This window comes from Mastomys coucha, unplaced genomic scaffold (genome assembly GCF_008632895.1).
Source record: "Mastomys coucha isolate ucsf_1 unplaced genomic scaffold, UCSF_Mcou_1 pScaffold11, whole genome shotgun sequence".
Taxonomy (NCBI): Eukaryota; Metazoa; Chordata; class Mammalia; order Rodentia; family Muridae; genus Mastomys; species Mastomys coucha.
Genome location: NW_022196893.1, coordinates 19,867,601 through 19,893,713, shown reverse-complemented (window position 1 = coordinate 19,893,713; position 26,113 = coordinate 19,867,601). Strand labels below are relative to the sequence as shown.

The following is a 26,113-nucleotide window of genomic DNA, read 5'->3' as shown; positions in this document are numbered from 1 at the left end:
CCCAAGTCACCTGACTTCTAAAAAGCCAGGTGTAGAACAAGAAGAAGAGGGGTAGAGCCCTCTCTGTTAAGGTATTCTTATGTTAATTCTTTAGTTCTTACTAGAGACAGGCAGAAGAGAATCTTGACCTAACTCTTTCAACTAATGTCTTACAGAGAAACCTTACAATTACTCTCTAGTACTTAAAACATTAAACTAAGATAGTTAGAAACATTGGTGAAGGTCAGAAAACAATGTCCGAATTTTCTCTTGCTAGCTGTAAGAAAATGATATCTTGGTGAGTTCCTAACACACAAGTACGAAGACATATCTGGGCCACCTCTGAGTTTGGGGTGCCAGACAACAATACAGAGACAAGAGGCTGACTTTCCTTGAAGTTTTCGCCTCAAATACCGCCATCACGCAAGTGTGCATGACAATTGGTTTCTGATATTACTGTTGGGAGATGAATAGACAGTTCAAGTGCATTAATTCTTTGACATTCACCAAGGCTCACTGTGAGGCAAAATAGATTATTTTCCTAAGTGTTCCATGGCACTTTCCAAGAATGAACAATCTGTTTTATTTACACAGAGAATTGCGTTTGTTTTTAAATGTTGGCTTTCTTATTGTCTAGATGTGGTAAAGGCTGCAGTTCAGGAGACACCTGGTATTGAAAAGACAGTTGTCACTCACAGATTCCATAAGAGGGAGCACCGCCATCATCAGGGCCCCCAGAGGAGCACTGGACAATGTATGAGCAGAGGTAGTGAGGGGAGACAGGCAGGCCCCTTCATTGCGGCCTCCACAGAAAAGAACAAGTCAGACAGTGGGGAGACAGATGGCTCCCCAGCTTGAATGGCTTCCAAGGGTGCTGGACTCCAGACTATCCCTAGTTGCCTGGATTCTGCCCTGGAGTGACAGGCAGGTAAATAGAAACCCAGTAAGGGATGTATAGGGTTGAGGGGGGTTGTATATAGTGTTACTTGCCAGCTCTAGTCATTAGTCATCCCTAGGAAGATCAAGGCTCTCCAGGATCAGCATGACCACAGGCCGAGCATCAGAACACATACAAAAAGTGAAGGATGTGGTTAATGTAGCACATTTCTGATTTTAAAAGGGTTTCTGTGTACATGTGGTATGTGTGTGTGTGTGTGTGTGTGTGTGTGTGTGTGTGTGTGTGCTGGTTGTTGTTGTTCCTGTTGTTTCTGGTGGGACAGGGTCTCACTATGTAGCCCTGGATGCCCTGGTTGACCTGGAACTTGATATGTAGACCCATCTGGCCTTGAACTCACAGAGCTCTGTCTACCTCTGCCTCCCAAGTATTGAACTTAGATGTATATCAGCATGCCTTGCTGGATAAGAGTTTTTATGGGCTTGTGCTTTTGATGAGTCAGCTTCTGAGAAATGGGCGTTAAATTCTTTATCTGTAGTTCTTGGTTTATCTATTTCTTCCCACAAGTCTATCATTACTTTGTATATTTTGAGGTTCTGTTAGTTAAATATTACTGTATAGTTTTTCCCTTACAAATTTATTTTTAAAACCATACCTATAGCATGCACCTATAATCCCCACAACTTGGGAGGCTGAGACAGGAAGACTGTGAGTTCAAGACTAGACTGGATTATAGGTCTAACTTCAGCCACTTAGTGAGACTGTTTTAAACAAGGGCCGTGGGCATAGTTCAATGGTAGAGTACTTGTTTAACATACAGGGGCCTCAAGTCCACTTCCTAGGACTGCGTCCTGAGTATCATTTACATTTTTATTCATTTGTTAATCCTTCAGGGCCCAGGAGCAAGTTCCAGGCCTTGTGCATGCTAGACTTGTGCTCTGCAAGTGTGAACATTTATGTAACTGTGGACACTGCTGGCTTCAAAGTGCTTCAGCCATTCTCCAAGCCTCACTCTGCAGTTTCTGGGAACGGCACATGGAGTTGAATACCCTATGAACATTTGTGTTCATGTTTTGTGTGTGCTTAGGTTGGGGAGGGGAGACACAGCTCCAAGGCTTCATATAAAATGCAGCTTTGCTCTAAAGGGGCTAAAAAATAGTTTATCCTGAGTAAAATAGAAGTGACCAAGGCCCAGGAACACAAACTCAGGCTACCTTGTGTGTGTTACCTGATGATGTGTTCTGCTGCTATAAAGAAGAACCTTTAATAGACCCAGAATAAAAGAAAGTCCTAAGTCGATGCATTTACCAGGTAAACCTGTGTGGGCATCGTCAGGTGGACAGGCAAGTGGTGGGTAAGTGGGAACTTCGCCATTATACTTTACAGATGTTCTGACATATTTAGCTTTATGGTATTGGAAACTAGAGGCCTTTTAAGTTACACATTCTGGTTTCCCTAGGGGTCGCTGAAAGGTTAGGCCAGATAGCGACGCTGCTAGTGAGCAACTGTCCTGGAACTAACAATGGATCCAGATGATTTGGCCTCTCCATCCACCTCATTCCAGTTCCCTACGGTCATGAAATTCTAGTTATCCTGTCAGGGTGTGCGATTTCCCTCCCAGATGAGACTTCTAGAGGGAACTTCAGCTTCTAGGCCCAGAGGCCTATGGCATGTTCTCAAATAAACCATTGAGTTGAGTAGTTTTTAAAACAATACCTGGGGCTTGTGATATGGCTTAGCAGGTACAGGTGCTTGCTGCCAAGACTGATGGCCTGAGTTCAATCCCCAGACCCCACAGGTGGAAGAAAATAACTCACTCCTGCAAGTTTTGTCTCTCTGACCTCCTTGGGCATGCTATGACTGATGCTCTTCCCCAGTGAATATATATACATACATATACATATATGTATACGTATACATATACATATACATAATTGGTTTCTTGGGGCGAAGTTTCTCTGTATAGCTTTGGCTATGTCCTAGAACTTACTCTGTAGACCAGGCTAGCCTTGAATTCATCATAGAGATCCATCTGCCTCTGCCTCGCAAGTGCTGGGACTAAAGGTGTGCATGCAGCTAGCTGCTGCTGCTGCTGCTGCTACCACCACCACCAGGCTCCAGTGAATAAATTTAATTCATAAATTTAAGTATCAAAAAGTTTGACAATGTACAGAGAAAGAGAGAAAGAGAGAGAGATCAACCAAATTAAAAAGTAGACCAAAGAGAAGAGAGACAGTGTGTTGCCATGGTTTACTCCTGACAAGGAGAGCAGAGCTGGATTAGCCAGCTGGAGGAAGATGGCAGCCTTCTGGACCATCTTGGCTGAGGCACATACATGTTTGCTTTGCAGATTAATTTCAACCTCATCCTGCTCCTGCTGTTGGAGCTCCTCATGGCAGCCACGGTAATCATCTCGGCCCGGTCCAGTGAGGAGCCCTGCAAGAAGAAGAAGGTGGGTCTCCCACAGCTACCCCCTTATTCCCCTGAACTGGGTCGCGATGAGGGAGGCCACGGGTAGGAGAGGGCCGGCAGGGGATGAGGGACTGTTAGGCAAGCCTAGGGAGGCGAGAGCACAGCCACACAGCCTCCAGTGTCCTTCCCATCCTGCCTTGCCTTCAGGAGTGCTACTGGAACAACAGTTCTACCACAACTGTTGGCAAGCTCAGTTGCGGTGACTGGACACGTCCATATGCAGGGGAAATGTCTGCCCCTGAATCATTCCTCCATGCAGAAGGGCTGTAACTTGGAGGCTTTTAGAAGTATAACTCCTGCCCATAGCAACCAGCACCCAGGAGGATTTCCTTTTCTCTAGGCTTCCATCTCGGACAGCACTAACATTCTGGATGAAGTGACGTTTCCAGCTCGGGTCCTGAAGTCCTACTCCGTAAGACAAGCCTCCCTCTTCTTTCTCTTGTTTTATTTCACAGTGTGGCTATGTAGCTTAGGTTTGCACTGAACCATCAACCTTCATGACTCAGCCTCCCTGTAGGTCACATGGGCTCTGCCCATGCGCCTCCCTGTAGGTCACGTGGGGTCCCCCGCCCCCATCCACCTCCTTAACTTTCTCTAGTGATTTCTCCACGGCCAACCTGAACAGACCAGAGAAGGGTCTGAGCTCATGGCCTACCTTGGGGAAGGCTGTATCTATACACTGCATTCTGGGACTTGAAGGGTGTCTCTTCTCTCCCCATGGAGGTAGACCATTGGTGTGGTGGCCTACCAAGGTAACTGTGTTATTTTTTCCCCCTGAGGTGGTAGAAGTAATTGCTGGTGTCTCTGCTGTCCTCGGTGGGGTAATCGCTCTAAATGTAGAGGAAGCTGTCTCGGGCCCACATCTCTCGGTGACATTCTTTTGGATTTTAGTGGCCGTGAGTACTTCCTGGATGGTCACCTTGCCTTTTATAGCTAGCTAAACATGGCTGCAGCCACAGTTCTGGGCTTCCCTCCTTCAACCCTGCATGGCTATTTGTTGTTGTTTTCGCAGTTGGTAACATTCAGATAAGAAAGCATACCGGAGAGACCCCTCCTGCAAAGACTCTGGGAACCTAGGATTAAATGTATTTGTGTGAAACTTTGTCTTAACTGCTAGTGTTATAGTACTTACCTATTTTTCTAAGAAATCCACTTGTCTTCGAGTTTTACTGCTGTGATGAGGCACCATGACCAATGCAACTCTTATAAAAGACAATGTTTAATTGGGGCAGGCTTATAGTTTCAGAGGTTTATTAGTCCATTATCATCATGGCAGGAAGCATGGAAGCATCCAGGCAGAAGTAGTGCTGGAGAAGGAGCTGAGAGTTCTGCGTCTTAATTCCAAGGCAGCCAGGAGGAAGCTCTCTCTTCCACATTGGGCAGAGCTTGGGCACTAGGAGCCCTCAAAGCCTGCCTATACAGTGACACACTTCCTCCAACAAGACCACACCTCCTAACAGTGCCAATTCCCATGGGCCAAGCACATTCAAAGCACTATACCAATTATATTTTTAAAGGCTTGTGTGAAGCTCAGGGTCTATGTCTCAGAAAAGTCCATGATGGTGCCAGAGGCCAAAGGACACCCTTATGCATGGAGATTGACAAGGAGGCACAAGGAAACTCCAGTTTGGGTTTTAGATCATGAAACAAGAGATCTCTCTTCATATTGCTTTTGGGACAACAGCACGGTGCTGCAGATAGATCCGCATTTGACTGTATTGCACAGTTGTCACCAAGGTCATCCAGGGGACATGGAATGTTACCCTGTCATTCATGTGGCCTTTCTATAGGAGACTTGACTAGTTAAACAAATGGTCAAGCAACCGGCAGCTACCAAACTTGTGAGACTCGAACACTTCCTTGCACAGCCTGAGGCAGCCCTGGCTTTCCTTCTGCTAGACAGAATGGTGAGATCATTAGAGCAGGAGTACAAGCTTAGGATTCGGCTTTTTAAAATTTAGTCTCCCGATGTTTTTCTGTTCTCTTCCCAGTGTTTTCCAAGTGCCATTGCCAGCCATGTGACAGCAGAATGTCCCAGCAAGTGTCTGGTAGGTGAGGCCCAGTCCTTCCATTGTGCCATAGGTCACTTTGGGTGTGGCTCAGCAAGGGCTTACGAGGAGAGGCCATCGGGGACCAGTAGGAGACCAGGGCAGAATCCACTGCCCAGGAAAGGATCCGCAACTGTCCTGGAGCCCCAGTGGCCCAGCTGTTTGTGAAAACAAGAAACGAACACTTTAGGTTTGGAAGCCAGAAATGTCTGTAGCTAAGCAAGGGATGGAGGAAGAGAGCAGTCCTTTAGCCTTATCCCCTCTTCTGTGGGGTTGGTTAGCTGTTAGCAGCTGTTAGCAACTGTTAGGCTTTGGGTCTAGCCGAGCTGCCAAGGAGTCTGTGCTGGGTTGTCCGGCCTGACCTGGGTTGGGGGAGGTTAGAAGAACAGATCTTTGAAGAGTACGAGAACTGAGTAGCACACAGGAGCTGCTTTTTTTTTTTTTTTCATCACATTAGAGGGTTACATGTGGCGTTCAAAAACTCCTGTGTCATACCTGGCACTGAGTGAGTAAGCGGAGTTTATCTATACTCACAAAGTGGTCCCACCTCGCAAACTCACAGGCGGGAAAATGCTGGCCACACCTACTACCTAAGAGTCTGCTTTCCTGCCAGGTTGAGGTGTTGATTGCCATCAGCAGCCTTACATCCCCACTGCTGTTCACTGCCTCTGGCTATCTGTCCTTCAGCGTGATGAGGATCGTGGAGATTTTTAAAGATTACCCACCAGCCATCAAAGTAGGTGTCCATTCTATTCTGAAACTCATTGGGAACGGAGCCACTTACTGACAGGGGCTCAAGGAGGTGGCTATGGGGCTTCTGTTGTATTCCTGGCAGTGGCCCGAACAAATAGGCACCCTTTGAACAAAGTGCTTTACCCAGTTTGCTGTGGGTGGGGTGGGTTGCGTGTGGAGTGCGGTGGGATCCAATATGCTTTTTCTGTGTTGATTCTGTCCCTGCTGGCGGCTCCAGTCTCTGCTCATTGCTTTGCTTTTCCCTGCTTGTGTTTCTCTGCCTGTCTTAGCTCAGCCCTGTAATGGGCCCTCAATTCCTTTATCGTGACCAGGGCTTCCCTCGTCTTCTGACCACCCATGGGCATCTCAGGCCCAGCCCACTGGGGTCTCAGTCATCCCTGCATTAAGTTCATAGGTGGATCTGAGGGTTGGAAGTGTTCTTCCGACTTTGTACCTTTCACAGAGGATATCGATTCCTCTGGGTCCCTTAGCACATTTCAGGGCTTCCTCAGGTTCAGACACACAGCTGGATTGACAATGTCTTAGATGCTTGGTATGTGTTTCCAGGATGAGTGCTTTCCCACCGAGAGTGTATTATGAGGAGCCTCATGTGTGCATTGGAAGGCAGTGCAGCTCTGGGGAGATGTTCCTTCAGGTCCCCTTGGGCTCACACATGCTTAAGACTCATGGAGGCATGAGTGTCACACTCATCTGGACTGAGTGTCAAATTCTGATACCTCAACCCTTCACCCTTGCACAATTAGATGGCCCTAACGTAAGAACAGGCCTTTACACATCAAAGTCTCATTGTCAAGTCTGAGAGGAACACGGTGATTATCACGTGATGTGCATTCATATTCAGCCCATATTGATTTGCATGACTGTTTCAGAGTAGGACATCTTTCTTGCTCGTTGGTCTGTTCAGTTTGGAGAAACCCTGTCCCCCGATGCTGCCTGGAGTGTGGCCATGGGGCTTGTCTGTTTACCACGATCCTAAGGAGGCGAAGGAGCCTGGAGAGGTGTGAATCATTGTAGTGTCAGGCTCTAGGCTCTGGGCTCTTCGTACTTCCAGTTCCTCCTATGGGCTGATGCTAAAGGCTGATCTTTTCCTGGGAAGGGAAAAAAGGGGAGAGCTGGGTTGGCATATTGCCAGACAGACAGCTTTGGCGTTGGTGGAACACCACTGAGGACTCTCAAGGCCTCTAATATTTTTAGAGTATTGTTGACATTCTTCTTTCTATGCCAAACGTGACCCAGATGCATCCAGAGGGCAACTTGTAGGTGAGCATTCCTGTGAAGACATCAGTCTTCCCAGGTGGGCACTGAAGACAGCCTTGGCTCATCTTTTATGACCTTGACACAGACAGGAGCAGGACACTGAGCTCAGAATGTACCTCTGTGGGCTCTCGCTGCTCTGGTCACTTCTGAGCCTGCTCAGGGCACAGAACTGGAAAGAGCTACATGTTTACCGACGCGTGCGCGTACTGTTTCCAATTCAAGCTGCACATTCTCTGGCTTTGGTTTGGTTTTCGGCTCTTGACTTCTTTTACTTGATGTTTTTTGACTTTTTACTCCAAACACGATGTCTATGGTAACATTTAATATCCTACTTAATTTTGTCTTATAATAGACACATAAATGACCCACAATTATAAAAACCAACATTGCTACCAAGAGACCACCTCCTCGGCTAGTCTTTGTGCCTGTGGGGGGTGCGGGGAGGGTGAGACAAGGTTTCTCTGTGTAGCCCTGGCTGTCCTGGAACTAGCTCTGTAGACCAGGCTGGCCTCAAACTCACAGAGATCCACCTGCCTCTATATCCTGAGTAGTGGGATTAAAGGTGAGTGTCACCACAGCCCAGCGTGTGTGTGTGTGTGTGTGTGTGTGTGTGTGTGTGTGTTTAACATTAATCTCAGAAAGAGTGACTCTCACATGCTGTGTGATAAAAAAAAATCCCCTTTCTGTGTATGATTTTGCTGTTGATTTGGTAAGTGGCTAGTCCAGTGGATTCTGGATGCAGTCAACATTGGGCTGTTTCATTTTACATTACATTTTAAAATACACATTAATGATATTTTAGAACATAGCACATCTACATGGCTCAAAAGACAAAGCTGAGGACGAGTTAAACTCTGAGAAGCAGGGGCACCAGCCTGCTTCCTCACCAGCTACATCTTTATAATTTCCTCTCTCCCCTACAGGGCAGATTGAGCATTCTAATCTATTCTGTGTTGGGGGTCATATTTTAACCCAATAATTTATCCCCAGAGGGCTCAGAGCTCTTCTGTGCTCTTTCATTGCTGTTAAAATGTTACCCCATGGACCTGGCAAGGCCCTAGTGTCGGGAACTGGGTGATGTCCAGCTATTTGCTGTTACGACTAGGCCCCGGTGACCAGCTTTTATGCACATTTCACGTGAATTTGAGGATGAGCACCTGGGAGAGAAATTACAGAGAGAGCCGATGTCTCTGTATTCTTAAGTCTTCACTGGAAAGGTTTCTAGCTCAAGTTTTCCAGAGCCTGGCAAAACCATGGGCGGAATCTATGTTTCTGGAGATGCTTCACTGCTGCTGAAGTCCCATTTACACATGAATCCATGTTTCCCTCAGCCCCTCAACACACTTTTCACGGCTGGCTGTGCTCCTGCTTGCAGGTCCTCTCCTCATATCTCACTGGCTGCCCCAGCTTGTCAGCATGGACTGGGGCTATTCTGTGCTGATAGGAGAGGCTGTATACCCCTGCCTTCCTTCCAGACAGGGTGAGGCATCTAAGTACAGAAGCTCCCCTCTGGGGGACACACATGGCTACATTCCTGGCTTCATATCCTCGTGGATATGAACTATTGACACTATTTTATTTTATTTTATTTTTTTTATTTTTGAGACAGGCTCTGACTTCACTGCCTGCCATTGGATCCCTTCTGCAAAATTAGGTTGCCTTGTCTAGCCACAATGGAAGAGGGTGTGCCTAGTCTTGCTGTGGCTTGATATGCCTGGGCTGGTTGATGTTTATGGGAAGCCTTTCCTTTTCTGGGGAGAAGAGAGGGGGTGGACTGGGAGGAGAGGAAGGAGGGGAAGCTGTGATGAGGATGTAAAGTGAATAAATTAGTCAATAAAAAATATTTTTGAGACAAGGTCTCAAAAGTTCTCTATATTCCAGGCTAGCTTGAACTTGAGATCCCCCTGCCTGGGCCTCCTAAGTGCTGGGATCATGGGTTCATGTCATCATGCCAGTCAGTACTGTGTCCTTTGTGTGTTAATATTTAGTTGCTCTGTGTTTTTGTGGGCTGATGCTGGAAGGCATCCTTCTGGTTGCTTTGTGGGAATTTATGGGTATTGCTTTGTGGGGTTCCTTAATGTGTGAATTGCATTTTATTACCTCTGGCCCCTGGGCCATCAGGACACAAACTCTCACCCTGCCTTCTTACTCTCCCTCCTTGCCTCTTCCTCAGCAGCATGTGGTGGTCAGATCTCTTTGCTGGTAGGTCTGGGCCCAGCCAAGGGCCCTCTCTGTTCAGAGCCAACTGTACCAGTTTCATGACTGTGTTTCCTACAGATATATAATTGAAAATGTTGGTCTCTCCTGCCCTTTGCATGAGCCATAGGAGTCTCATATGCTCTGTCTCCCCTACTGCAGTTGGATTGGAGGGGCGGGGGAAATACAACCCCAGTCCTCTGAGTGCTTACTCATTAAATGGAAGGCAGCAGAATTGGTTGAACTGGAACGTTATGTCTCAGATTACTGAAGCAAAAACAGCCTGTTTGGATTTCTAGAGCCCAGTGGTCATCAAGGGTGCGCTGGCTCTGTTGAAACCTTAGGCGAGGGGAGGGTTTGCAGGTGTCTGCCCATGGGCCTGCTCACACCTTGGTCCTTCCTCACAGTCCTACGATGTACTCCTGCTGCTTCTGCTGCTGCTGCTGCTGCTTCAGGGAGGGCTCAACACTGGCACTGCCATCCAGTGTGTGAGCTTCAAAGTCAGTGCCCGCCTGCAGGCTGCATCCTGGGATCCCCAGTCCTGTCCCCAGGAACAGCCAGCAGGAGAGGTGAGTAGCTTGTCTTCCCAGGGTGCCCTATCTTGGGTCCTAACAGGGTCCTGGTAAGGTGATGGATCCTTCCACTAATGTCCTTCAATGTTTGTTGTGATGTTTTGGAGTTTGGTTTATTTGCAGTATTAAAAATAAAGTTTGAACTAGGTTGTTTAACGGACTAAACGAGTACAAACCCATTCATGAAGAAGAAAACTACCATCGTTACAGGGCTTTCAGCTCTGCTCTCACAGACACAGGAAAGCCTTCCAAAGATTCTCACAGAAGATGCCGTGCTTGTAGGAGAGGGCTGCCCCTGCCTGGCCTGGAGGCTCCCTGTAGCTAGACATTCCTATTCTTTGACCAGTGGGCTGGGAGAGTTCAGAGTCATCCAGATGGTACCCTCCCAGCCCACCCCACCCCCATCCTACATTCTGCTACCCACACCCTGAGGTTGGGCCTGCTAACTTCTCCCTGAGCTATCAATGCCTGTTGTGTCTTCCTGGACAAACTTGTCCGCTGCCATCAAGGAAATGACCTGGTTGTTCTGTGCCCAAGGAGATGTCCAGGCAGGCTCCCATCTCTGTCCTGGGTCTGTGTCCTGACCAGCAGGCCACAGAGCCAGATGAATAAGTTGCCAGATTCCAGAACTGACCATCTTAGGAGCTCAGAGTAAGTGTGCAAGCTAACAGTCACCTGTCTCGTGTCTGGTGGTATGTGTCTGCCACTGTTGTCCACTTCCTTTACTGTGAGTTATACCCACCCCATTGCACATGGACAGACACCATGGGAAGGAATGCAGGAATTTCTAAGATGCTTTGTCCCTTCTCAAATGTCATCCCTTCTCCATTCTTTTGTTTTGTTTTGTTTTGTTTTTTGTTTCTGTTCTTCGAGATAGAGTTTTCTCTGCGTAGCCTTGGCTGTCCTGGAACTCACTCTGTAGACCAGGCTGGCCTCGAACTCAGAAATCCTCCTCCTGCCTCTGCTTCCCAAGTGCTGGGATTAAAGGCGTGTGCCACCACTCCCTGGCTCCTTCTCCATTCTCTCTCGTGTAAAGAAGCTCATATTCGAGAATACAACAGATGTTGCACAGACTCAGCTGAATCTGCCTTCCTTCCAGATGACATTGATTAGGTGACATTGTCCTCGTCTTTTGTCACAGGTGGTCCGAGGTCCCCTCAAGGAGTTTGACAAAGAGAAAGCCTGGAGAGCCGTGGTGGTACAAATGGCCCAGTGACTGCAGGATAAAGAAACTGTGCCTGGGCGTCTGCCTGGCCCCCAGCATGCGCCACTTACGAACTCTAACCAGCACGAGGCTACTGCTTTCTAACATACTTTCTCCCTCTCGGGAGAGCAGCCCAGGCTGCAAGGTGGCTTTTCGCTTCCTGGAGTAGTTTAACTTTGAAATAGGCAAGTGTTGAGTGTTGGGCCCTGTTAGGTCTCAGTTGTGTGCATCTCAGTTGACCCCGACGGCTTGGGTGGTGCTTCTGTCCCAGCCCTCCTCACTTCCTGGCTTGACCCTCATTCACCAGGATCTGGTGTTTGGCCTTAGGGCACTTGCGTGCCTTCACACACTTGCCACAGTGCAGGGATAGTCTGGCTGTGCCACTCACAGCTTGTATACCACCTCCCCAGACCCCAGAGGACAGCTGGCTTCCCCCAGCTGACCAGAGAACCAAGGGATTTATAGTAAGTTGGGTCCTTTGTGAAACTGGGGATCATTTTAGGAATTGCCTTGTGGGAGGGGAGCCTCTGTGCCTAGGCAGACCGTGTGCCTTTACTGAGCTGGGGTATCAAGGGGTTCCCTTCCAGGGAGGATAGGGGAAAGAACAGAGATACATTTTGTGCCTCAGAAGAGCTGCTGGGGTCAGGGAGCTAGTGAAGATCCTCTTTGACGTCTCACTTGTAGATGCACATGACTCTGCTGGGAAAAGTGTAGTCATTTTCAAACAGGGATGCGAGGGAGGCACCTGACAGGGAGCCTGTAAGAGCAAGGCAGCTCATCTTCAGCGTTGGGGATTTCCGGTCCTATCTTCATCCCCACAGCTCCAGAGAGCTGGGCCTGCCCCAAACAAGTTCCATGAGAGGTCATTCTTGCCTGCCTATGTGCAGAGCCCACTGGGCTTCGGGCCCTCTCCAGCTCTACCACATGTTATTGGGTGGGAAGGGAGCTGTGGTCCCACTGCGGGGTGGGGCAAGGCACCTGCGGGAGACTTGAACTTTCGGGACCAGAATGAGACAGCAAGGATTGCTGCTGGCTTGCACTTTTTAATTTTAGAGTTTAAAAAAACAGACTCATAAAAATGGGGTCTGAAAATCGTCCCTTATATACTTTTGTCTGTTATAGATTAATATGCTTGAGCAATAAACACTAATGTGCAAATGTGGTCATAGCCTGTTAAATGCTTCTAGGGAAAAAAAGGGTGGAAGGGGACCAGAAATAGGACCTTAGAGGGGAAAGCCATTTTTTATTTATTCCTTGATTTGTATAACCCTGTGAGTAAAGACTAGATCCCTAGTCAGGGAAAAGACTCCTATAACAGCTGAAGAGCAAAACCTGATAAATAAAAATGCCTTTAAACAAGTTGTCCTCAACCTTCCTAAAGCTGTGACCCCCACATGCTGTGGTGACCCCAACCATAAAATTATTTCAGTGCTACTTCATAACTGTTAGTTTGCTAGTCATGAATCGTAATGTGATGCGTGACTCCCATGGGGATGGGGTCGCGACCCACGGGTTGAGAACCCCCGCTTCAAACCAATTGCCAATATCCTGAAGTTTGCGCTTTACAACAACTCAGACAGGGTACCGGGCCTTCCTCAACACAGCCCAAGGTGCCACCCACATAGGCACAGATACAGGACAAGCACAGGAACTAACCTGGAAAGGCCTAGCAGGCAAGTGGCGCTGGCTGTCGGGAAGGGACAGCCTGGAACTTAGGTACCAAGGCCACTCTAGGTTCTTCTGGGCACAGAGGACTTACTCTGCCCACCCTGATCTCAGGAGATGCTCAGCTGGCAAGGGGAGGACACATGCACAGAAGGACCATAGAACTCCATCCATCCCCACCTCACCTAAGTGGAGGCTTCTCGAGAGCCAGCAGGGAGGAAGCCGAGGGTGGGGCAGGGTGTGACCCATAGTCTTTGTGACTTGGTGTAGTCTGAGTGCCCGGGTTATCTGTGTGACCCTGTCAGGTGCGTGGGAGATGTGGAGCAGGAGCACATGACCCAGGCGAGGGTAGCAGGCACTTAAGGACTAATCCTGACGCATGGCCTGCTCCGTCCCGGGACCTAGTCCTCGCCCTCGCCCCCGACCCCACCCTCGCCCAGGCCCTGGCCGCTCCTTGGACCGTAACACGGGACTGGATCTAGAACCAAGACTCGGTGTGAGTGCCAGCAACTGCGTTCGGACTGCGTCTCGGGTGCCCCCTGTGCGCCGCTGCCAGCGGACTCCTCTTCCACGCAGCCCTTCGCAGCCTCTGCCGCCTGTGCGTCCACGAAGCCCCACACCCCGAGTGGGGCGCCGCTCAGCACGCCGAAAGCCCCGCCAACAGCGCCAGGGGTCTGCACAATGCATGGCGCAGGCGAGGTCAGTTGCCCTGGGCAACCGCAAGACGCCTGGCCGCTCTGCCCGCCGCTCTGCCGCAGCAGCACGCGCTTCAGGGCGGGTCCCAGGTGAGCACTGGCCTGCCCTCAGACGCGCAACGCCTGCCCTCGCTAGCGCCCAGGTCCCCCTCCTACCCCGTGCTCCGAACCCCGCCCCGCCCCCTCCGATTGGAATCCCAGATCTCGATCCTTAGAACCACAGAACTTTCCCAACTTACCCCCCCACCCCGCTTTCACCCCACTACGCCTGTTCAACCTTCTTTCCCTCACCTCCCCACTTCCCTCCAAACTTCGTAACTGCCTCCCCTTTCTGACCCCAAACCTGCGCCCCAATTTGTGTCCGATCTCCCTACCTTGACCTCTCCTTCTTAGCCTCAGACCTGTATTCCTCTCCAGACCGGATGCCCCACTTGGCCTTCCCTAACTCTGGCTCAAATCTAACTCTCTAACTCCATACTTCCTTACCTACCTTAACTTCCTCATCTCACTCTCGGACCTGTCCCGCAGTGACTTTTCTTCTCATCTGACTTCTCACCCCAAGTCTCCCACTCATGTCGTGTCCCCTGACCCCAAACCTTCCTTTCAGACCTCCCTCCCACACCCCGGTCCTCCGAACCCCACCCTTGCCTCCCTGGGTATGTCTGACCTCTAAATCTTTGTCAACAGGGGCTGGGGGCCAAAGAAACCAGCTACGAGAGGCAAGCATGGAGAACAGCGAGCGGAAGAAGCCGTCTTCCACTTTGTCCGATGGAGATCACAGAGAAGAGAATAGTCTGTACCTTTCTTGTTCCGCATTTTCGACAGCCTTCCTCAAAGGAGCAGGCATGATGGGGGTTGGGAAGAGTGGAGGAGGCCCAGATTCAGTTGCCCTCTGGGCTCCTGAGGCTTCCTGGGAGACTGTTCAGGCAGTACAGGTTAAAGCCTTTTATCCTAGTGGGGTACAGACACGGGCCACATTTACCGGCAAATACCTAAATACCTAGAAGGAAAATCATGGTCACAGATGGGTACACCTTTAGTTTTAGAAGATACAGTTCAGGACTTGGGATGGTGGAACACGCTTTTAACCCCAGCAATCAGGAGGCAGAGGCAGGAGGATCTCTGTGATTTCGAGGCCAGCCTGGTCTACAAAGCCTGTCCAGCGCAGCCAGGGAAACCCTGGCTGGGAAAACAAACAAACAAACAAAAGAGAAGATATAGTTCAGGCTTACCAGCTGGAGCACTCCCCATTGGCCACACATCTGGCATTGTCCTGGCCTTGAGATCTCTCTGCTGGGTGCTGCCTCTTTCTCTATGGCTTTTAGTGGCAGTTCTCTTACATCCACGATGGTGAACTGTTTACTCCAGATCCTGGCCATTATTAATAATGAGCCTTACTGAGTTTCAGGTCTCTCTTGTTCTTTCTGGATATCAGCTGTGTCAGATTGCTGTGTTAGACAGACTCATGAGGATCTGTGGCTGGGGGTTGGTTGATTGATTTCTAGGGTTTTAGTTGATTGGTTGATTTTGTTTTTCTTTCTTTTCCTGTTTATTTGTTTGGTTAGTTGATTGGGTTTTTAAGAAAGGGTTTCTCTGTGTAGCCCTGGCTGTCTTGGAACTCGCTATATAGACCAGGCTGGCCCCAAACTCAGAGCTCTACCTGCCTCTGACTCCCTAGTACTGGGATTAAAGATATGTGCCACCACTACCACCACCACCTCTTTGAGACAAGGTCCCACCTATGTAGCTCTGGCTCTCCTGGAACTCTCTGTATAAACCAGGCTGGTCTAGAACTCACAAATATTCGCCTACCTCTGCCTCCCCTGTGCTGTGTAAATTAAGCGTGTGCACTATATATCCTGACTGGCTCGGAACTCACTCTGTAGACCAGACTCTTTCAATTTCATATAGAGCCACCTGCCTCTGCCTCTCAAGTGCTGGGATTAAAGAATACATCACAATGCGCATCCTGTGAATTTCTGGCGTTAAGGAGGCCTACTTACTGATCTTTTCATGTATAATGAAAACCCTTAGATCTTAAAGATTCTACCCACTTCCTTGCAGAAGGTAACACCCTTTGCTTTGCTTTGCTTTGCTTTGAGAGGTTTTGTCATTTCCACTTCTTACAGTTCAGGTCCACCACCTAATGGGGTCGAGGAAGACGAGACTTGCTATCCGCATCCTAACTTTGAGTATTCAGTGACTCAGCTGCTGCCTGGCAGTGTTTCTCTGGAGTCAAAGAGGTGTAGATCTTTGGGGGTGGGGGTAGGACTGTCCGTTCTGCTGTCCTGCTCTTTCTGCTCATTCTTCTTCCATGCCAGTCTTCATGGCAGAGGCTTTATAATTAAGAACTCTGAAGATGTCCTTCAAGGTCAACTAGGTTCTCTTGGACTCTTTTGCACTGCTGTGTGAAATTTAGGACCTGGTTAACATATACATACACATACACATATACATACACATACGCATACGCATATGCATACACACATATATCCTGCCAGGGTTGTCATTATTTATGTTGAATTTATGGGTCAGTTAACATCTTAATATTAAATCTTTGGGAAAAGAAACATTTAGTTATTTAATAGTTCTCAGCAGTGATTCATGGTTTCTACTGTGCAAGTGTACAGTAGTCTTTTACTCAATTTACTCTTATGTGCTTGATTTTAAATGCTGTTATAGATGGCTTATTTATTTCATTTTCCTCTCCCTCTCCCTCTCTTCCCCCCGCCCCCGTGTGTGTGTGTGTGTGTGTGTGTGTGTGTGTGTGTGTATCTGCCTCTCAAGTGTTGGGATAAAATGTAACCCCTGCCTTTTCCACCCATGCCCAAGTTCCTGAAATAACTCTGAGAACTTAATGTTTCATGAATAAATGCCTAGGCCATAGCTTGTTCCACAACTGGCTTGTAATTTAATTAACCCATTTATTCTATTCTGCGAGTGCCACATGGCCACTCACCTCATCTCAGTTTTATGCGGTCAACCATCTCCATCAGTGTCAGAGGTGAATCTCTCCTGTGCCAGAATCCTCTCTTTGTGCAGGACATCCTACCTCCTATTTCATGCCAAAGCCAATAATAGGCCATCATTTCTTTATTGACAGTGACGCTTCCACACAGTGCACAAGAGATTCTCTCTATAATTAAATGTATGTGCTACCAGGTGGATCTCTGTGAGTTCGAGGCCAGAGAAACCTTGTTTGGAAATTTAAAAAAAGTTTTTCAAGTGTGTGTGTGTGTGTGTGTGTATGTGTAGAAGGCAGAAGAAGGCATCTGACGCCCCCAGAGCTCAGACTGCAGGCATTGGTGAGATGCCTTGTCACAAGGGCACTAGAGAATGAACTGTGGCCCTCGTGGCTGAGCAGCTAACACTCTCAACCACTGCCCTATCTCTGCAGCCTCTGCTTTTCAGTTATCAAGTTTAATTTTAAAGGTTATCAACAGTTATGGTATGTTTTCTTCTACATCCATTAGGTCACGGTGTTAATTTTATATATTAATACGGTGGATTGTGCTAACAGCTTCTCAAACACTAAGCTGACTCTGCATTTTTGGGATAAACTCCATTTGGTTGTGTTTTGCTTTGCTTCTGTTTTTATTTCTCCCTGTCACTAGATTTAATTTATGAATGTATCAGTTAGGGCTGTGTCGTCATTATGAGAGACATTAGTGTGCACTCTCCCTTCCTTGTAATGTCTTTGTTGGGTGTTGGTGTTAACAGTATAGGTTCATGGTCTATATAACAATCTTCCCTTAAATATACGGATAGGCTGACTTGTGGATGTCATCTACATCTTGGAGTTTGGGATGACCTAACTGAAATTAATGTCTTGAATGGAAATAAGCTGATCTGGATTTTCGGTTTCTTTGATGTTCATTTCCACATGTATTTCAAAGAATATCTCCATTTCATATGTTCTGCTGCCCAGTTGTTGGCATGTATGTGCTAATAAAGTTTAATACCTTAATATTCAGTCAGTAGCAAAATCCCCCTCTCATTCTTGATGTTGCTAATTTGCGTCTTATGTGTTTCTTCTTAATTTGCCTATGTAAACGCTCATCTGTTTAAAATTTTCTTTCCTTTCCTTTTGATTCTTCTTGGTACTGGGATCCAACTCAGAGTTGTACATGCTTGGTAGATGCCTGGGCATTGAGCCGTAGCCCCGGTGCCCCTCCAAATGTTTCCTATCTAGTTTTATCTAGAATACTTTTCTTTTTGTTTTTTTAAGATTTATTCATTTGTTTTATGTGAGTACACTGTTGCTCTCTTCAGACACACCAGAAGGGGGAATCAGATTTCATTAAGATGGTTGTGAGCTACCATGTGGTTGCTGGGAATTGAACTCATGACCTCTGGAAGAGCAGTCAGTGCTCTTAACTGCTGAGCCATGTCTCCAGCCCTGAGATACTTTTTACTTCATTGCATTTTGCTCCTAACTTACCCTTCCCTTTCCTCCAACCGCCTTGAGTGGATCACTTTCTTTCTACCCTCTTGGGCTGACATAAAGATAACATTTAATATGTTCTTTGCTGAAATCTGTATCTAACAACCTGCAGATTTCCCTCAGATTACTACTTGACTGCACTGTAATGCTTTGATAGGTCATATTTTTATTATGATTTCATTCATAGGATTTTCAAATTTACATTTAATTTGTCCTAAGTGTGCCACAAGTTCTGGAGCATTTAGGAAAATTCTACTTGTTTTTATATACTCCTGGTTTGATTTTGGTAATTGGAAGGAAATTCAACCTCTGTGTTTTATTGTCGCTGTGACAAAAAATCTCTAAGGAATCCACTTAAAGGAAGGATTGTTTATTTTGGCTCAAAGTTTAAGAGGACTCAGTCCATCACGGTTGACTGTGTCAGGAGGCAGAGAAAGGTAAATCAGAAAGGGAGCTAGGCAACATATATCCATCCCTAAAGACACGCCACTAGTGACCAGACACTCAGAAACATGTGCCACAAATGTAGGTATCTCTCCATCTACATTGCTGTAAACTCTGCTGGGTGTGTTAAGGCTTGGACCTCTCTGTGTTTAGGAGTACGGTCGCTCATCATGTCATCCGAATTGCTGTCTTGTGATGCTCCTTTGTTTAATCTTTCACTTCCCAAAAGAAGCTGATTCAAATGCCCCAGTGCAACTATGGCTTCGCTTCTGTCAGCCTCTATTTCTATTTGAAGCTGTACTATTAGGTGCACATACATTTAGAACTGTTAGATTTTCCTGACAAGTTATTTTTGCTAAGCTTACTGATAACCTCATAAATGTACATGTGCTTTCTGATTACTGTCTCCACCCCCCTCTACCCTCCATCAGTTCCTGGCCCCCTACAAGTCCCTTTTCCCAGATTCATGTCTCTTGATATATTCTGCACTCCACTAAGTTCAGCCAGAGATTGACTGATCATCAATTTGGAGTCACTCACTGGAGTCTGGTGGGCTCACCAGTGGGTAGACAACTGAGGGAAAGAGCTCCCCATCTCTCAGAATGTACTCATAGCCAATAGTTCATTTGTGAGGTGTGGGGCCACCAGACCCTGTCCCTGACTGTTCACAAACCCACTTCTGGCAACCCAATCTGGTGTGAGTTTGTGATTGTTGTCTTGTCCAGAGATGGCAAGAAGTGCTTTTCCACAGGATTCCCTGAGCCTTGGGATGGGTGTAAATGTCATTTACTGGCTGAACAGTCAACTGTCACCTATCAGCACTTTGAGCACATGAGTCTACATCTGCCACTCTTCACTGACAAGGGGAGCTCTTCTGACTAAAGCTGAGTTTAGTTTGGCTTCCCTCAAAACAACTTTACAGTTGGTTTGTTCATATCTGGATCTGCTTGACCACACACTCTTCTCTTTTAATGAGCTTCCCTCTGCTATGCTGTGGCCCATCTTCCTACCTGGGTTTTCAAGGTGTGGCCTTTCTACCTAGGATGTCATTTATCAGTGGGGAGCCTTATGTTGAACTTGGTTCCATTCTGCCTTCTCTCAGTAGTTCACCTCTTCCTCTTTCCCTTGGATGAGCCCTGATCTGGGGGGACAGCTTTGCTGGATGCTTTGAGTACATACAGTTTCACGTATACATTACATCTCAACACAGGTTCCCCTCCCTCCCTTCCTCCAGTCCTCTCCCCCAGGTCAGTTCCTCCTCTGCTTCCCTACAAAAGGAAAACAAACATAAGTCTCCCAGGGGTATTCACCAAATGTAGTCTAACAAGATTCAAGAAGGCTGAGCACATGACCTCATAGCAAGGCTGGACAAGGCAACCCAGCAGCAGGAAAAGGGTCCCAAACGAAGGCAAAAGACTCAGAGACACCCCATGCACACTCTCATTGTTGGGAGTCCCACAAGCATAGCAAGCTACACAGCCATAAGTCATATGCACGGGACCTAGCTCAGCCCCCCATACAGGGTCTGTGTTTGTTGCTTCAGTCTCCGTGAGCCCCTATGAGCCCTACGCAGTTGATTCTGTGGGCCATGTTCTTGCCGTGTCCTGGACCCCTCTGGCTCCTACAATCTTTTCTCCCTATCTCCTACAGGTTTCCCCTGGCTCCAAGTAGTGTCTGGCTCTGGGTCTCTACATCTCTCGCTCACTCTCTGCTGCTGTCCTCGGTCATCCCAGAGTTTATCTCCAATATGCTGGGTCTCCACTGAAGCTAAAGCTGTACTGCACAGCCTCTCCTGGTCTTTCTTTGGGGTGATTTCAATCTTGCCGCACACGCCTCGCCTCAGCTGTTCCCCATGACTTTTCATGACTTCAAAATTAGTGCCATGTGGGAAACTCTTGCACGTTACCAAGTTCAGGTGCTAGCCTGAGTTGCAACCTTGGGCCCTGTAGTGATCCTGGGGAAAATCTTCCTGGATGTTGCCTCGCCAAGGTTGGCCTTATTAAAATCACAGCTGATTTTTAAGTCCCAGCCAACCCTCATCCATTGTTCTAGTAAAGCAAAGTTTTCACTAAAGTGGTGCCCGGTCTCTTGTTCATCACAGCTGAATCTTCAGCTCCAGATTACCAGAAATCCAGATTCTTGTTTCTATCTTTTTTATTTATTTATTTATTTATTTATTTATTTATTTAATATCCCAACCACATTTTCCCTCCTCTTCTCCCAGTTCTCTCCCCCTCTCCTCACCCCCCCTCCCACTCCTCCATTTCTCTTCAGAGAAGGGGAGGCCTCCAATGTAAATCAACCAGCCCTGGCATATCAAGTTGCAGTAAGATTAAGCATACCTTCTCCTATTGAGGCTAGGCAAGGAGGCCTAGTGGACAGAAAGGTTCCCAAAGGCAGAGGCAGAGGCAGAGACATCCTCTGCCCCTCTATCAAGAGTCCTTACATAAAGACCAAGCTGCACAACTATAACATATGTGCAGAGGGCCTGGGTCAGTCCCATGCAGGCTCCCTGGTTGGCGGTTCAGTGTCTATGATCCGCTATGGACCAGGGTTAGTTGATTCTTAGGGTCTTCTTATGGTGCCTTTGACCCCTCTGGCTCTAACAATCCTTCCTCTGCACCTTCCACAGGATGCCCCCAAGCTCTGCCTAATGTTTGGCTGTGGGTCTCTGCATCTGTTTCCCTCAGGTATTGAGTGAAGCCTCTCTGAACACCATTATGCTAGGTGCCTGTGTACAAGTCCAGCAGAATATCATTAGCAGTGTTAGGGGTGGATTCCCCTCTCACGGCTTGCGTCTTCAACTGGACTAGTCATCGCTTGGCCACTACTTCTGCGCCTTTACTCCAATACATCTTGTAGGCAGAACAAATTCTAGGTTGAAGGTTTCGTGGCTGGGTTGGTGTCTCAGTCCCTACTCCACCGGCATCTTTGCCTGGTTACAAGAGATGGCCCATTCAGGATCCATATCCCAGTTGCTAGGAGTCTTAGCTATCGTCACCCTCATAAATTCCTGGGCGTTCCCATTGTCCTAAGTTTCTAGCTCATCTCAGAGATGCCACCCCCAATTACAGTTGTCTCTCCCAGGACTCTCTCCCTCTGTCTACCCCCTACCTTATCTCTCCTGTTTACATCCCTATCCTCTCTCCCCGCACCCATGCCCACCTCCATCCACCCACCATGTTTACTCTATTTTCCCTTCTCAGTGAGATTCATCCATTCCCCCCGCCCCCCGCCTTGAGCACTCCTTGTTACTTAGTTTCTTTGGATCTATGGATTGTAGCAGAGTTCTCCTTTACTTTACAGCTAATACCCACGTAGAAGTACATACCATGTTTGTCTTTCTGGGTCTGGGTTACCTTTCTACTTCCATCCATTTGCCTATAAGCTTTATTCCATTTGCCTGTAAATTTGATGATGTCCTTGTTTTTAATAGCTGAGTAGTAGTATTCCATTGTGTAGATGTACCACATTTTCTTTTGTTTTTTAAGATATTTACTTTATATGTCATACGATATCTCCTTTCCCAGTTTCCCCTCCGAAAAAAAGAAAAAAATAAAAGAAAAATAAAACAAAAACAAAACCGAACCCCTGCTCCCTCCCCCCTCCCCTTGCTTGCCACCCCACTCTCTCCTGCTTATTGGCCCTGGCATTCCCCTATACTGGGGCATTGGACCTTCACAGGACCAAGGGCCTCTCCTCCCATTGATGACCAACTTGGCCATCCTCTACTATACATATGCTGCTGGAGCTATTAGTCTCACCATGTGTACTCTTTGGTTGGTGGTTTAGTCCCTGGGAGCTCTGAGGGTACTAGTTAGTTCATATTGTTGTTCATCCTAAGGGGCTGCAAACCCTTCAGCTCCTTGGGTCCTTTCTCTAGCTCCTTCATTGGGAACCCTGTGCTCAGTCCAATGGATAGCTGTGAGTCTCTACTTCTGTATTAGTCAGTACCACATTTTCTTTATCCATGCTTTGGTTGAGGGACATCTAGGTTGTTTCCAGTTTCTGTCTATTACAAATAAAGCTGCTATGAACATAGTTGAACAAGTGTCCTTGGGAGATGGTAGAGCTTCTTTTGAATATATGCCCAAGAATGGGTCTGGAGGTAGATTGATTCCCAATTTTCTGAGAAACCAGTATTGATTTCCAAAGTGAATGGACAAATTTGCATTCCCACCTGCAATAGAGGAGTGTTCCCATTGCTGCACATGAGCATGAGCTGTTCTTAAGGGTTTGATCTTAGCCATTCTGACTGGTGTGAGGTGAAATCTCAGAATCAGTTTGATTTACATTTCCCTGGTAGCTAATGATGTTGAGCATTTCTTTTTTTTTCCAAAGATTTATTTATTTTATATATGTGAGTACACTGTTGCAGTCTTCAGGGTTAGGGTTAGGCATCAGATCCCATTACAGATGGTTGTAAGGCACCATGTGGTGGCTGGGATTTGAACTCAGAACCTCTGGAAGACCTCTGGAAGAGTCAGTACTCTTACTGCTGAGCCATCTCTACAGCCCCCTGAGCATTTCTTTGAGTGCTGCGTGGCCATTAGAGATTCCTCTGTCAAGAATTCTCCGTTTAGATCTAGACCCCATTTTTAAGCTAGATTATTTGGTTTGTTGATGTCTAACTTCTTGAGGATATATATATATATATATATATATATATATATATATATATATATTGTGAGAGTTTGTGAAGATCTTTTCCCAATTTGTGTCTTTTGCCTTACAGAAGCTTTTCAGTTTCATGAGGTCCTATTTATGAATTGTTGATCTTAGTGCCTGTGCTATTGGTATTCTGTTTAGGAAGTTATATCCTGTGTTAATGTATTCAAGGCTATTCCCTACTTTCTCTTCTGTCAGGTTTAGTGTATCTAATTTTATGTTGAGGTCTTTGATCCACATGATCCACAGCTTATAAACACCTTCAGTGAAGTAGCTGGATACAAAGTTGACTTAAAAAAATCAGTAGCCCTCCTATATATTAACAATAAACAGACTGGGAAAGAAATAAATCAGGAAACAACACCTTTCACAATAGCCACAAATAATATCAAATATCTTGTTGTAACTCTAAACAAACAAATAAACAACATGAATGACAAGAATTTCAAGTCTTTGAAAAAAGGAATTGAAGAAGACATCAGAGAAAGGAAAGATCTCCCATGCTCATGGATCAATAGGATTAACATAATAAAAATGGCCCTCTTACTAAAAGCAATCTACAGATTCAATGCAATTCCCACCAAAATTCCAACACAATTCTTTACAAACCTTGAAAGAACAATACTAAACTTTATATGGAAAAACAATAAATCCACAATAGATAAAACAATCCTGTACAATAAAAGATCTTCTGGAGGTCATGCCATCCATGATCTCAAGCTGTACTACCAAGCAGTAGTAATAAAAAACCTAATGATACTGGTATAAAAACAAATAGGTTGATCAATGGAATTGAATTGAAGACCCAGAAGTAAATCCACACACCTATGGACACTTGACTTTTGACAAAGAAGCCCAAATTACACAATGTAAAAAAAAAGAAAGCATCTTTAACAAATGCTGCCGGTCTATGTGAATGTCTGCATGCAGAAGAATGCAAATAGATTCTTATCTATCACCATGCATAAAACTCAGGAAACCGGATTCTTCATTTAAAATACTTTCAGCTAGCTGACTTAGGCATGGCAGCACTTGCAAGGCAGAGATGGACAGATCTGTCTGTAAGCTTAAGACTAGCGTGGTCTGGTCTACATAGTGAGTTCCAAAACTGCCAGGGCTAGGTAGAGAGATCTTACCTCAAAAAATAAAAAAAAGTGTAGCCGGGCAGTGGTGGCACACGCCTTTAATCCCAGCACTTGGGAGGCAGAGGCAGGCAGATTTCTGAGTTCGAGGCCAGCCTGGTCTACAGAGTTGAGTTACAGGACAGCCAGGGCTATACAGAGAAACCCTGTCTTGAAAACAAAAACAAAACAAAACAAAAAGAATAAATAAGTAAATAAAAATTAAAAAGTCACATGAACATCTCTGATAGACTTTGCTTCCCTCTGAAACTTCACAAGCTAGGTCTACATTGACTGCACTCTTAGCCTTCTCCTTCAAACTGCCAATAGATCAATAAACCTTGAACACTTGCATCCCAACCCAACATTCCACAATCCTCCACCCCCAAAAGCTATACGGTGAGGTCCAACAATACTATCCCCACATCCCTGGTGCCAATTTCTCCCTTAGTTTTTTTTTTTTTTTTTTTTAATCACTATGAAAAAAATACCGGACTAAAGATGAAAGGTGCTGGGCAGTGGTGGCGCACGCCTTTAATCCCAGCACTTGGGAGGCAGAGGCAGGTGGATTTCTGAGTTCGAGGCCAGCCTGGTCTACAGAGTGAGTTCCAGGACAGCCAGGGCTATACAGAGAAACCCTTTCTCGAAAAACCAAAACAAAAAAAAAACAAAAACAAATAAAGACGAAAGGTAACTTGAAATGTAACCTTAGTGGTCACAGCCCATTGACCGGGAAAGCCAAGGTAAGAACTCGAGGTAACAACCTAGAGTCAGGAGCTGAAGCGAGAGACCACGAGGGATTCTGCATACTGACTCGCTTTCCATGGCTGGCTCCGCTCGCTCCTCTTACACAGCCAAGACCTCCTAACCACGGTTGGCACCACAGAATGGACTGAGCCCTCCCACATCAATCATCAACCTGGAAAATGCCCCACATGGAGAGATGGCTCAGCAGTTAAGAGTATTAGCTACTCTTGTAGAGGACACAGGTTCGATGCCCAACACCTACCTGGCACCTAACAGCCATTTTTAACTCCAGTTTGGGGAAAATCAGAGTCATCTTCTGACCTCTATTGGCACTCCATACATATACACTCTGTGATGCATAGAGACATACATGCAAGCAAAACATGCCTACACATTTTTAAAGCACTTGGAAAATACTCCCACAGACTTGTCTACAATATGACAGAGTTGAGGTTCCCTCTCCCTAAGTGAGTCTAGTTTGTGTTAGGTTAAGGAAAGCTAACAGGCATGTGTGTGCTCACATGTTCTGATGTTTCAGTGAGTTATCATCTCCACACTGCCTCTGTGTCTTGTTGCTGGATTCTGGTAGTTTTATTTTTTAAGATTTATTTTATTTATTTTATGTGTATGAGTACACTGCAGCTGTACAGATGGCTGTGAGCCATGTGTGTGGCTGCTGGGGATTGAACTAAGGACCTCTGCCGGCCCCACTCACTCCTGCCTGCGTAATTCACTATAGCTGTCTTCAGCTACGCACCAGAAGAGGGCGTCAGATCTCATTACAGGTGGTTGTGAGCCACCAGGTAGTTGGTGGGATCCGAACACAGGACCTTTGGAAGAGCAGTCAGTGCTCTTACCCGCTGAGCCATCTCGCCAGCCCCCTGGTAGTCTTTTTAAGAAATCATTAGCCGGGTGGTGGTGGAACACACCTTTAATCCCAGCACTTGGGAGGC

The 26,113-nt window shown here is 46.7% G+C and overlaps 2 protein-coding genes and 1 long non-coding RNA gene across 12 annotated transcripts in view; 2 read left to right on the top strand and 1 right to left on the bottom strand.

Moving 5' to 3' along the window:
* Positions 1-12,538, top strand: part of Mlc1 (modulator of VRAC current 1) — a 27,959-nt gene extending 15,421 nt beyond the window's left edge. For all 7 annotated transcript variants that reach the window (XM_031352392.1, XM_031352384.1, XM_031352376.1 and 4 more), the window contains 7 exons: positions 3,225-3,326; positions 3,687-3,758; positions 4,126-4,242; positions 5,338-5,394; positions 6,008-6,130; positions 10,008-10,169; positions 11,314-12,538. In XM_031352392.1, the coding sequence (XP_031208252.1) occupies positions 3,225-3,326; positions 3,687-3,758; positions 4,126-4,242; positions 5,338-5,394; positions 6,008-6,130; positions 10,008-10,169; positions 11,314-11,388 (708 nt within the window). In that variant the 3' untranslated portion in view covers positions 11,389-12,538. The remainder of the gene's footprint in view (positions 1-3,224; positions 3,327-3,686; positions 3,759-4,125; positions 4,243-5,337; positions 5,395-6,007; positions 6,131-10,007; positions 10,170-11,313) is intronic.
* Positions 6,929-13,210, bottom strand: LOC116077704. The gene is made up of 2 exons (XR_004113301.1): positions 13,033-13,210; positions 6,929-7,235 (listed from the first exon to the last, which is right to left on the bottom strand). It is a non-coding gene; the product is annotated as an uncharacterized LOC116077704 (long non-coding RNA).
* Positions 13,211-13,339: 129 nt separating this feature from the next.
* Ttll8 (tubulin tyrosine ligase like 8) overlaps positions 13,340-26,113 on the top strand; it is a 71,484-nt gene continuing 58,710 nt past the window's right edge. The window contains exons 1-2 of one of the 4 annotated variants that reach the window (XM_031352335.1): positions 13,340-13,826; positions 14,424-14,528. In XM_031352335.1, coding sequence (XP_031208195.1) covers positions 13,421-13,826; positions 14,424-14,528 — 511 coding nt within the window. In that variant the 5' untranslated portion in view covers positions 13,340-13,420. Of the gene's footprint in view, positions 13,880-13,975; positions 14,529-26,113 lie in introns of those variants that run through there. The other 3 variants (XM_031352341.1, XM_031352350.1, XM_031352358.1) reach the window with 3 other exon arrangements.